The sequence below is a fragment of the Sceloporus occidentalis genome, unplaced genomic scaffold, assembly GCF_023333645.1.
Source record: "Sceloporus occidentalis isolate IW3139 unplaced genomic scaffold, rSceOcc1.0.p SCAF_7, whole genome shotgun sequence".
NCBI classification, from domain to species: Eukaryota; Metazoa; Chordata; class Lepidosauria; order Squamata; family Phrynosomatidae; genus Sceloporus; species Sceloporus occidentalis.
In genome coordinates, this window is record NW_028316987.1 from 71,828,310 (window position 1) to 71,842,082 (window position 13,773).

A 13,773-nucleotide genomic window follows, 5' to 3' on the forward strand; every position below is an offset into this window, starting at 1 on the left:
TATCTAAATCTTTCCCCCAATGCTTGGAGAAATGTCCTGTGAAGTGTTTCTGTGGAATTATTTATCAGAATTCTCCTTAATGGAGACATGAAGTTAATGGGATGCTCTCCACAGAAGTGACTGCCCAAGTCCCCATAGTTGGTCAGTGATGAATGCTGTTTGACCTACCAATATTATGTACCTATTACTTAGTTTCCAAATCTCAGAATGTGTCCTGATATACCATAACCTTATGATTTATGCAACACAATGCAACCTAATATAATAATATAAACAGAAAGAAAGAAGTAATGTCTCTTCTCCCCTGCTACCCTAATTTCTTGCCTTTTGTTTCAATCATGTTCTTCCATGTCTCCCCTTAAGGCTCTGCTAATGTTCTCTCTCTCTCTCTCTCTCTCTCTCTCTCTCTATATATATATATATATATATATACACACACATACACACACACACAAAAATACAGCAATTATAAATGTTCTTCTCCACAGCAATAATTAGATAAATACTATTATCTTTGGATATCTGCTAAAATTATCAGTGCAACCTCTTTGCAAGTTATCCTTCATCATAATCAAGCAACCAATAAGCTCTTTGCTTGGGGTTCCCATGAATATTAATGAAACGTTTAAAAGACATACAGACAAACCAAACTGTGTACTTCAGAACATACACCACTGAGCCCTTGTCAATTACATCTATTTTGTTTTGGCTTCTTTTTTATATCCAGGTTTCCTCCTAAAATGCTGATTAAGTTGTTAGACTGTCAGAATATATACAAGGTGACAAATTTAGTATTACTTGACACTTTATGTAACTGGCTGTAATTCTGTTGCTGCTGTGAATCATGGTTCATCTCTCACTGCAGCACATAACCTTTTCAATTTGGAGAGGGGGAGACAACACCTACTAAAAGCATTTATCTCTATATGGTTGCTTACCACCATTTCATGAACTGTATTTTGAGGAACAGTGTTTAAGACAGACACTCTGGGAACCCACCCATCAGTCTAACATACTGTGTTAAGAGACAAGCATCCTGATAAGGAGCTATCAGTTCTTACTATTAGTACCTGCCTGCTTTGAGGAACGATATATGACAGATATAACAAGCAAAGATGTCTGATTTTTTAAAGTTCCAGTTTCACTGGCTGCAAGTGATTGTTCTTCAAATGATTGTTTAGTTAGCCAAAATAAAACATCTTTAGTTAGCCAACATTAATAAGATTGGTTGAACAAGCTCTATGAAAAAAATATATGAAAATATTCAGATGTAATGCAGTTAATACAATACTGCCTGCTACTCTTACTAAACACAAAGTCTGAGTTTAGCATTGGGTAGCATCTTTAATGTCTAGATCAGAAATATTTACTAAAGGGGATTTTAAGTTTCTGCTAAGTGAAAATAGAAGCAGCAATGATTTTATCATTTTAAAGACATTACTAGACAGCTTAAGTTATCAAAAAGGAAGCTATGCATTCTAGCACACTTTCGTCATCTCCCCCTCAACAATGAACCTTTCTTACCTAGTTCAGGAGGCAGCACAGTAAGACGGTTCCCCTGAATATGAAGTTCTTTAAGCTGGGTAAGTTCACCAGTCTCTTTCGGGAGTGATATCAGGTCATTATCCCTAAGACTAAGCTTTAAAATAAAATAAAAAAGAAAAGAAAGACAGAGAGACAGAAATGCACACAAAGTTATCAAAACCAATTCCAAATTGAAAGGAAGCAGGTCAAAATCTACCATCAATAAATATCTTACCCAGCAGCCTAAGGGACACCTCTTTCTTTTTGTCACTTCACCCCACCCTAAACATTCAATTCATCCAATTTAGTTACAAGTGTGTGCTGATTAACAATAGGCAATGCCTTCAAAACCCTGACTACTTCTTGCAAATTGACTTGATTCTACTCTTACAAGGGTTGCAAAAGTGAATTGATTCTTGCCCTCCCCCTTGAAGAATTTAGATAAATTACTTACTATCTGCAACTTTGTGAGCTTCCCAATATCTGGTGGCAGCATTTCAAAATCGTTGTCACTTAGATAGAGTGCACGTAGGGTGGCTGCAAATTAAACAGCAATATATAAACAGGGTGGCATACAACCCAACCATTTGAGGCCTGATCAATAAAGTAGTGTCAGGTTTGATTAATAACCCTGACACAGTGAAAAGCCTTTGACATACCCAAGGCTCACAATAATAACAAGCAGGTCAAACTTAGATTTACTGGCTTATTGTAGTGTTGGTCTGTTCAGGAAAACATCTATATCCAAAAAGACTGTCACAATTAACAATTCCTACGACATTACACCCTGGCAGGCAGTGGCACACAGTTTCAATACAAACTTGCTGCAACAGAAGACAACACATTTGTTACTTCTAGTTCCTATTTACAATATTATCCTATTTTGCATCCATAAACCTGACTCACTTACATAGTGCATCCCCATGCTTCAATTCTGTATATGTAAAGAATAAACAAGAAGCCCTTTTAATATAGGACAGAATACAGATATAACAAAGGACTGTGTGGATTTTATACAAATCTTCTCTGTTCCCTTCAATTAAATATAGCCAAGTCTGATCTAATTGTATAAAATGACACAGGCTGGGGAAGAGGAGATTTGAAACAATTAATTTTGCCCTCCTAATGGATCTCAAAACATAGTTTGCTCATCCTAGGAACAGAATGTAAGGAGTGCAAAGGAAATACAGTGGGGAAGAAAAAGCTATGTTACTACAGAAAAATGTTTCAGAAACAGATCCAGTCTGACACTCTATGCAGTAGGATGGAGCACATATTCCTATGCTTATGCCACAGAGGAAGAACAGAACAGCTCTGTGTCAGTGGTCTCTGACCAAATTTATACAGCAGAATGTAAGTTTGTAGAAAGAAAATTTAATGACAATTATATACATTCATAATGACAGTCTATTCCTCAGATATGTTTTTAAAATAACTTGTAATTTCTCTGCAATGATAAGACGGTCCAATGAGTCACCTTTCTAGGTTTTGTGGCCAGACCCCAACATTCTTATTTATTATTTACATCTACATTCTGCCTTTCCTCAAGACAGCCTGGGTGCCTCTCGTCTTTTTCATTTGATTCCCCAAAAAACATTGTGAAGTAGGTCAGACCCACAAACAGGGGGAGACTGGTCCAAGGTTAACCAGTAAATTTCACAGCACAGTGTTGATACGAACCAACAATCTAATCACTACAATTACTTTAAATAAAGGTGGTGCTTCATGTGCCTTCAAGACCATGCCATCTGGCACCCAGCTTCAGGTTTGGGGAGGAGGGTTGACTATTGGGTCCTCAGTGTCCCTCAATGTAAACAGACCCTTCCCACTTTGGAGGGTAGCAGTGCCAATAAAGCTAGGGCAGTGATAGTGAACCTTTTCGGGGCTGCGTGCCCCAACTGAAATTTTTTGCGGCACTGGGGGCAGGGCTTCCGGTGCCTGGGGGCAGGAATTCTGTCCTCCAGGGGCAGGAGATAGCTGGAGGCCGGGAGGCTCCTGCCCTCAGAGCCCATTTCCCGGCCTCTGGCTGCCTCAGAGAGACAGCTGGAGGCCAGGAAGTGCTGAGGGGAGGAGCTGGAGGCATGCACATGCATGCGTCTGTACCTCCTCTTCCCTGCTACTGTGACCGGCGGAATGGCGTTGCGTGCCACCTGTGGCATGTGTGCTATAGGTTTGCCATCATGGAGCTAGGGTGACTTTTTATTTCTTACCTACTACCAACCTGACAATGCCATCTCAGGGGTGCTGGAAGTTGTATAACACAAATGTTTATTGATTATGCAACCCTGAGCATCTCTCATGCGAGGTACAAGGCAATTGTAATGAGCAAGTGAGAGGGCTGCTGATTTACCTCCTGAACACCCTCAATGCAGGGACATTTCCTGTACTATTTTAATTGCTTTTATTGTTTCATTGCCTTGGGAAGCCTTTGTGGTGGGTGGGGAGGTGATACAGAAATATCTAAAATAATAAATAATGGACACCGGGAAATCAAGAAAAGTGGTCTTCAGAAGAAGGTAGACGCAATATTTGTTGTAGCTGGGTTATGTAGAATTATTTTCTTTTTAAATGGTAGGTACAGCATAGGGGAGCCCTCTGCCCCCACTTTATACTCTGCGCCTGTTATTCACAATAAGAGGGAAGCTCTCACTATCACTAATGCAGAGGTAGGAATGATTTTCTTTCTTTCTTTCTCTTTCTTTTTTCTTTCATTGTGAATAGCCAAGATTGCGATCCCTGTTTCCAACGCAGACCACTGATGGGAATCAGAACTTGGGAAGTTAGTCTTTCTAGATTACAGTTCCCAGAACTTCCCAGCCAGCTTTTAAGACTAAACCAGCATGACCACTGATTACCGTGGGTAGTGGATTCTAGGAGCTTCAGTTTCAAAGATAAAAATTTCCTAAACTAACACAGGAACAGAAGATTAAAGCAACCCCCTCCAAACATATGCTGACTGTGGTCCAAGATCAGCCTCTGCTTCTTCACAAGCTATTTTGCAAAGGAGGAAAAGCAATGCATGATCAAACTGTTACCAAATATTTCCACCCACTCTGGGCCCTCACTAGTGACTGCATTAAATGAACAAGGGAAATATCTTTTACAGTGCTATGTTGGGGCGGTTGGGCAGAGAATAAAAAGACATCTTGTTCACTTACTCGAGTAAGTTACTCAAGTCAGCCTAGTGGTAAGACTACCTTTTTTTTAATGGTCCGTAACTAGGCTAGCATGTGTACTTGAAAAATGTTTTTGCTCGTCTCATTTATCTAAGAGACATATGCCAGGTAGCTGAATGGTGAGCATGCCAGATACTATTGCAGTGTAACCCATGTTTCTGATATGGTATCCCTTCAGAGCAATGCTACATCAGGGGAATGGGTAAGGAACTTTAAGGACCACATGTTCATTGCCTGAAACCACCTGGTGTATTCTTACCTGCTAGGGGGATAGACCAGCCAGTATCTGAAGGAATTAGTACTTTTGAGCCCTCTGCAGTGGCCTAATGATATGTGTACTTAGGCCGGACTCAGAACAGATCATTGCTTTGTTGCTAGCATTTTTTTCTTCCCTACATAGTGCGCCCTCCTTAACAGTCTCAGGGGACAGCAGCATTTGCTAAAGTTTTGATTCAGTGCAAAAATGAATAAAATTCAAGAATATATGACCAAGGCAACAGCTTATCCAACACTCCTAGCCATCCACTTATTACTACCAATATCAGGTGACTATAGATCAAAGATACAGACTTCCAAACTAGGTAGAAATATTCAAGGTAGTTCATAGGAGGAGGCATATATTTCAACCACATTTTTTAGAGTTCAGCCTCTCCAAATAAATTTCACCTGCAGAAAGCAAAGCAATTTTTCAGGATGATTTAAAGTTTTTTTTTTTTTAAGAAACCAGTTTCTTACTTAGATAGAAGAAGTTTCCAGGAAGGGAGTTTTCATTTAGGTTATTATAAGTCAAGTCCAGAACCTCTAGAGCTGGTAAGGAGCCAAATCCTCGTGGCAAAGAGTTGAGTCTGTTCATCCTAATGATAACAAAAGATTGTAAGATGGTATCATCTGGGATAACGAGGCAGCAATGAGTTTGTATATAGTATATATGGTCTATCTTGATCTTGAACAATCTGCTGTGCATTACCTGGATGTTGCATGGCAAGGCAAGGCAATAACAAAATAATCTACAAAGCAATAAAATATGAAAACGGCAACAATACAAAAGAATGTAAGGACAGCAATATAAAAATCAGAAAGTTAAAATAAAAATATTTTTTTAAATTAAGTTACTAAGCCAGGGGTTATCCCAGATGTAGTTCATAAATAATGAGAAATGTTGACATTTCAGCACAAGGCAATCTTAATTTTGTAAATGTACTTCCTGAACATTGGACAAAATCTCTTCTCATGGTGCTTCTGGTTCCTTTATTATGTGTAACATCATAAATGCACTGGAGTAGCATTAAGGATACAACATGCTGAGATAGGAATATAATGTTGCTCAGTGATGAAGATGAGTAGGACAGATAAAATATCAGCTAACAGAATGAATATTTCATATATACTTATTGCCAAACTTAAGGAGATCTAGAAAACATGCAGTTTTCTTTATCTGCAGGGTAGTGTTAGAAGAATGAATATGAGTCACTCTAACCAATCCTACAGAGTTGTTAACATTAAATGAGAGAAAGATATATATGGGCTAGGATCCAAAGGACTGTGCAATTAGTTCTACGTATCCAAGGCAGCTTTGGGCTTATGTTTGTTGAAAAATCATCCACCGTGACACATGGCATCTTGGAGCCCAGCCATGTTAAATTGCTCTGAGCCTTTTGGACAGGATAAGAAATATATTCAGGATGAGAATGGTGAAAGAACAAGATGTTTAGTGAAGACCTTTGAAAAGGTACTTTTTTGGACCAAAAATTCCCAGAATCCCACAATCTGCATAATCAACAGCTGGCCAGTCTGTGAGTTGTATTTTCCAAAATAATTCTGGTTTGGACACTAGAATTGGATACTGTGTGTTTGGTAACTATGCAGAATGAATTTATTTCTCCTTCACTTATTCACCGGATAAGCTAGAAACCAGCCAATCAACCAGAAATACACCTGTAGTCCAATCTCCTTCAAGTACAGAGGGGATATATAACGTAGTAATTCACACTGCCATTCTTGATGTCCCAAAGGCCTTGTTCTTTCTATAAAGATCATATCTATTTTGACTGTGAATGCAGGTCAGGAAAACAGACTGACACTTATTACATTGTTATATTATGATGAGAATTTAAATACAAATAACTGAAAAGCAGAAAGCGCAACATTCTTTGTTGCTATGTCACAATGCTGCTGTTCAAGTTTAAAGAGCTCAAAAACTAAGTGGGAAAGGGCAAAATGACAAGGAGAAAAACACAAAATACTTAATTCCTGTCCTATTCTCATTTGTGGAAAATGCCTCACATATTTCCCAAATACATCTGGAAGACACTAGCTTGGAGCAAGGCTGTTACAGCAAATTTGTAGCGTTATGACAGATAATATACTTCTGCTTTCACAGTGGTACAAAAGGTCAGAGGCTCTGCCACTTGTGAAAAACAGGTTTTTTTCCCTGTTTCTGAATTTATTTTAGCAATTAAGTTAGAGCACGACTGACCATTAGAAAAGTACTCTTGAATGCACAGTGAGAAAGCTGAACCTGTAAAAAGTTACATTTTGGGGTCAGAGCTCCCAGCATCCCCCAGTTCACCATGACTTTTGTGGGAGCTCTAGAATGTAAGCTCTGCAAGAAAACAAAGGAGTTTTCCCAGAGATTCTACAGAAAACGTAAGCAAATGACCAGAACAGTTACGCACCCAAGGTTCAAGTGTTTCAGCTTCTGAAGGCTACTAATCTGAGTTGGTAGCTCCTCAATCTGATTGTTGAAAAAGTTAAGTACCTCTAAATTCCTTAGGTCTGCAACGTTTGGAGGCACAGCTGTAAAGAGAAAGATAGTTCCCTCTGAAATAGGTTAGGGCACACAAAATAATTAACATTATTATTATTATTAACCTTTATTTATAAAGCACTGTAAATGTACACGGCGCTGTACATACAATCTTTTTAATTAGACGGTTCCCTGCCCTTAGGCTTACAATCTAAAAAGACATGACATAAAAGGAGAAGGGAAAGGTGGTGGGGCTAGTAGTCTAATACATATAAAGCAGATAGCAATACAGGAAATGGTTCGATAAAACAGGCACCAAAAGAACATTAGGGACTAGAAAGATCTACAAAAAGGACTAGAGATTTTCACAGTAGAAAGGCATATTAATGGATCTTTAAATACATTATTGATTAAAAAGACAATACTGTATTTCTCTCATTGAGACCCAGCATGGTGTAGTGGTCTGAGCATTGGACTATGACTCGGGAAAGTAGAGCTTGAATCTCCACTTGGCAACAGAAATCCACTGGGTGACTTTGGGCAAGTCACACACTCTCAGCCTGGAACTAACAATTACATTGATGTTTATGTACAAACTGGTGGAAAGAATCTGCTATCAAGCAACAGAGTTGGGTTCTCAAAAATGAGTCAATGGTAAGGAGCTCCTAACACCAAGCAATAACCAGTACAAGCCTTACCCAGTTGCACCCTGAGCCACCTTCACATGTCAGATAACAAGCACACTTATTGGAATTACACCAGCATTCTTAAAAATGCAACCCAATGAGCTGTAACATATTTGCAAGGGGGGGGTATGGTTTGCTGGCCAGCTGTGGTCTATGGTGTATGTGCAATGCATATTTAGTAGTATCATAGAATTGCAGAGCTCAGCAAAACTGGACACAGTTCTCCAGGTGCATGACCAAAGTCCTAAAAACATCTACCTGGAGATAAGCCCCACTGAGGAACAACTTTTATCTTCAATAATCTTTTTCTAATGTTCATCTAGAATTATCTTTCTTATAATTTGAATCTATTAGTTTGGGACCTGTGCAGAAGAAAATATGTTTGCTCCAGGCTCCATGCAACAGTTCTTCACATATTTGAAGATGGCTATCATCTCTCTTCTCCAGGTTAAACATACCCAGATCACTCAATCATTCTCATAGGACTTGGTTTCCAGGGCTTTCACCATCTGCTTCAGATGTTTTGGGTCATCTGGAGTGATTTTCAGGCAAAGAAAATGACTCCAAATTTGAAAAAAACATTTAAAAGGGTTTTTTGAGTGGTCTCGGAACTCTGAAAGTGTTTGTGAGTGGCTGAGGACCCCAAAACAGGAGCTGGAAATGTATGCAGCCTGTGGGACACACTTTCCCCCATCCCAATACATTTTTGAATTGCTGAAAGACTATCTGCCTTTGACTCTTCCTCAGCTGTCACCTAGAAGCAGCTGCCTGCTTTATCATGCCACCTGAACTGTTTTAATGCCAGCTGGCTGACTTGTAAGTAAGAACTGATGCCTTCCCATTACTTTTTCCCTTGTGCCTTGACTTTCAGACGGTGAGCTTATGGGGCTGAACTGAATTTGCATTGTTGTTTAAATTATTTAATGTTATGTCCTAATAACACAAGAAGTACATTTATTTTTATTTAAATTTTACTGATGCTAGGTATCTTGAGTGTCATTTTGGGCATATATTTTGGGTATATACATTTTAAAAAAGTAGCACATGGTTAAAATGTAATTGAATTGCAACAAAGTATGCTCGACTTTAAATAATGAACTGTTAAAGCGGGACCAATTTTTGATTCACTTCCCAGAAGGAATAGGCTATTACCAATATACACAACAAAGGTTACGTCAGATTAGCAACAAATCAATGTATCGGTATTTTCTATAAATATGAAAAAAGCCCACCTGCATGTTCTGAATGCTACTATTCAGATAAAGATTAAGAATCTGTATGGGTTTAATTTTCTCTTTCAGTTACTCAAGCAAAACCTAAGCAAACAAATAATATTCATGTGTTGGGGTGAAGTGCATGTATCCAAGCTGTTGACTTTTAGTGCCACCTCAGGAAACAATTCTATCTTTTAACTTAATTCCTAAACCACATAAAACCAAATTCCTAAAATGTAGAATGTTCATTTAAATCATGCTGATTTTAAGAATAAACTGGTTTGCATTCTTTATTTAAACTGAGCGAGATTATGGACCAAACTGCCGAACAGCAATGTAGATTATAGGTTAAGCAATTGCATATTTAAAGTTTCAGCAGTAAATACATTTGGATAATTTCTAAAACTGGCATTTGGGAGGAAATATCTAACAGCATGAAGACAGCTCTTCTCACTCCTTTAAATAAAATGGAAAGAAAATTCACATTGTAGAACACAGATACAGGTTATGTTTTCCTTTTCAGGAATTCCAAAATCCAAAATATTCCAAAAACCGAAACTTTTGTCATGGGTGGCTGAGACAGTGACACCTTTGCTTTCTGATGATTCAGTCTACAGACTTTTTTTTTCATGCACAAGATTATTTTTTTAAATTACTTTCAGGCTATGTGTACACGGCGTATATGAAACATAAATGTATTTTGTGTTTAGATTTGAGTCCAATCTCTGAGCTATCTCAATATGTACATATATCCAAATACAGGTATCCAAAATCTAAAATAAATAAATCCAAAACACCTCTGGTCCCAAGCATTTTGGGACCACCTGCATTTTGCCTCTTCAGATTTTATCATCATTAAATTGTTTAGCATTCAAACCTTTCCTAAATGTCCATTCACACATAAAGGGCAGGATCCAACCATTCCCTTAGTAAAACTGAAACCAGGGACTCAATATTTCCTTTCAACAGTAGCCCTTTCTGCCCCACATGATACAGTGCCAGGCATCTCCACTGTAGGTAAGACTGGTGGTGAAATGGAGAAATTCTTGGGATAAAAGTTCTTTGCAAACCTTGAAGCCAAAGTAATATCTATTACAACTAGAAATGTGAAAGCTTGGCAGAGAGTTGGGTTTGTTTCTTTACTTGCTTTAAAAAAAACATATGCTCCCTCCCCAGGACATTTCCACAAAATGGACATTAAAAAAAAAGATATGATTTCAGAATGACAAATAAAATGTTTAAGACAAGGGTCTACACCCAATTGCTAATCCCAACCAAATCATATTCACAACAGCAGTGGGACGTTCATAATCACAACCACTGTCACCACCATCTATCTACCTATCTTTCTCTCACTCCTAGGACTGAAGGCAGCTTACAAAGGTTAAAACCAATACAGTTCATTAAAAAATCAACAATATTAAACGCAATGAAAAGCATACCCATTAAAAAAAACAAAAATATACAATACAGCACATAGTCACTGGCACTTTCCCCTGAGTAATCAGTCTTTAAATGTCTGCCAATGTGAAAAAAAATCTTCACCTCCCTACGGAAGGATATCAAGGAGAGATAAGCTCTTCAGGAACAGAGAGTAAGTGCTGGTTTACCATTTTACTTGCAACTACAGTAGTAATTGGATTTAGGCCAAAATGTATATTTCTGCATGGCCTTTTGTTCCCCTTAAATAATTTCTAAGCAAACATAGGACTTTAACTGGAAAAGAACTTTTAAATGTTACAGAATACGCAGTATCTTTAGATCTAGGAATACAGCCAAACATACTGTAATCCTCCACAACATGATGGCATGACCATCATGGCATGATCACAGCCTCTTACTCCTCTTGCTTTTTTCCATAGGTTGAAAATTTCCAGAAAATATATATCTCCAACTGCAACACAGAACTGCAGCCAATTCAAATAATGTACATCTCCAAACTGCAGATATTTAGTCTGTTTTGAATAAGAGTGTCTACTGAATAGGCTTCATGTTGATCTGAAGAAATAAAGCTGATGCAGCAGCATTCTTAGGACTCAATTAAATCAAGGTTAACGACAATTAAATTCAATTCAAAGGCAAAAATGGACAACATTTTTGGAGCATTGTACATTGCTTGATGTATTTTGTCATCACCCATATCTGGATAACCTCATTTTACAGTCGTCCCTCCATTTTCGTGGGGGATTCTTTCCAGACTTCCCCGCAAAAATTGAAATTCGCAAATATTCAAGCCCCATTGGCTTGAATGGCCATGTGTGCATGCACCATTTTAACCCACCCCGCTTGCTGGTCCATAAAGGACAGAGACTGCGGACTCGATGTCCGTGAAAATAGAAGGATGACTGTACTGCTAAATTTCAAGGTATGCAAGGCATCCAGGTACTTCCTGAGTAAATAAGGAAAAACAAGCAGAAGAATTTGAGAAATATTCTGGCAACACAAGAACACACACAGGCAAGCAAAATGCAACCTTCTTGAAGTTACACTCCCTAATGCAATTAAACTCTGTCCTGTAGGTATTGGTCTTTTTGACAGGATGAGGGATTATTTTCCCCTCCTCACTAAATCAGTCCAATTTAAAAGGACAAATTATTCTAAATGGGAATTAAGGCTAGGTTATGCAGACTCTGGATGCATTCACTGAACTAGAGCATCCTTTTCAAGTCACTCTGGAAGATGAGGGGCACAGTCTTTTCAAGTGAGGGCTACACAATTTGAACTGTAACAACAAATTTAAGTATCTTCTTAGTTAAAGCTGCAATATTCTGTTTCTCACTGAATGCACAAGACATCACCAGAAAATGTAGTGTGAAAGGGGCCAATAAATATGACACTAGAACATGCTAAATTCCTGGTCTAATATTAATTTCTGGCAAATAAATATTTTCGTGTTGCATTTCTTCCTTGTGCATCTTACACACACAATCTTCACAGCAACAAGAAACTCAAAATATAGTACATTTGAATACTCATCCCTTCAGATTGTATTCTATGTTAGGAACAAATGCATGGCCATGGAATATACAGTATACAGTGGTTCCTGTACATTCGCTAGGGCTAGAGGCATAGGACCCCTGAAAGTGGAAAAACCATAAATAACAAAAACACTGTTTTTACTTGATAGAACACATCTCCAGGAATCTAGGTCATCCAGTGCAACTCTGTGGTCAACATCTGCCAGACATTGACCACAGAATTGTGCCGGAGCAGCTACAAATGCCTAGTGGAGTGTTCTCTCTAGAAATCTCTAGGTCCTTCAGTGCTACTTTTGGTTAAAGGTGACCATAGAGATGCACTGGAAGACGTAGATATTCCTAGAAAGAACATACTAATACAACCAGTGAATAATCAAATCCACAAAAGTCGAATCCACAAATGTGGAAGGATGACTATATACTTTCAAGGGCACGTCACCTTGCCGCCCCCCAAAAACCACTAGCTTTAAAGATGAACTTGAATGGAATGTGCCTTTTCACATCATAGGCTATGGAATGTATCAAAACTCCATTTCTCCTTGTCATCTCAATCCAAACCAGATAGTGAGGTCCTGAATCAGTGTTTCAGACTGCTAACGCACTAGATAATGATAAACAAATTAAAACACAATCCAATGAAGACAGAGGTGCTGGTCCAACAGGAGCAAGTTACTGGGACACAAAATTCCCTGGCTGCAATAATTACATGAGCTTCCAGCCCATCTCCAGGCCCAATTCAATGCATTACAAAAAAAATCTTTAGAGCCAGAAATAGCTTAGGAACAGGATACCAACACCTACACTATAAACTTGCATGGGAATTAGGATCTGCAGACGAGGTATTCCTGTGTCCTGCTGATGTATTATTTTTAGTGCTTTGCTGCACTTCTAAAGCATGGTTTGTACTGGAGATAAACTGGTGTACAGGGTATTTCTTTTTCCTGTTTGGAAAAGGTATTAATATTATCTAATTCACCTATGGACAGCTATAAGTATTCCATTTAATCTTGCAGGCTGTTTCTCAAATAAAAGACTGAACATTGAAAATAAAATGGAAAAGGTCCAGTTGAAAAATATGTTGCGCACATTAACATATGTAAGGTAAATATAATTAACAGGAAGTCTTGCCATGCTTCAAGTGGTCCTTGAGTGCATCTCTCTGAAAAGTCAGCAAACAGCAAACTTTTCTTGTGAAAGGTTAGCTCTATTAGGAATATTTTTAAAAATACAAATTTTACATATATAGCAGCACCTTTTGTGGATATAAATCCACTTCTTCAGATGCATACCGAGTGGTATTAAGGCTATAACACATATTTTTACAGCTGTGTGAACAATATAGAATGTAATAGCATCCATAGAGTTGTAAATCATGTTCCTTGTCCTGTATTTTCAAAGGACCGGGCAGGAAAATATACATCTTTCAGATCTTTATAATGGTCACTTAAT

General features: G+C 38.2%; 1 protein-coding gene across 2 annotated transcripts in view; it reads right to left on the reverse strand.

Annotated features, from left to right (window-relative positions):
- RSU1 (Ras suppressor protein 1) overlaps positions 1 to 13,773 on the reverse strand; it is a 100,432-nt gene that overhangs the window by 60,701 nt on the left and 25,958 nt on the right. For both annotated transcript variants that reach the window (XR_016281952.1, XM_089533311.1), the window contains exons 4-7: positions 7,376 to 7,496; positions 5,436 to 5,554; positions 1,979 to 2,061; positions 1,525 to 1,639 (exon numbers count right to left, since the gene is read on the reverse strand). Coding sequence is in view for 1 of the 2 variants with exons in the window: in XM_089533311.1 (XP_089389437.1) it covers positions 1,525 to 1,639; positions 1,979 to 2,061; positions 5,436 to 5,554; positions 7,376 to 7,496 (438 nt within the window). In the remaining variant the exon portion in view is untranslated. The remainder of the gene's footprint in view (positions 1 to 1,524; positions 1,640 to 1,978; positions 2,062 to 5,435; positions 5,555 to 7,375; positions 7,497 to 13,773) is intronic.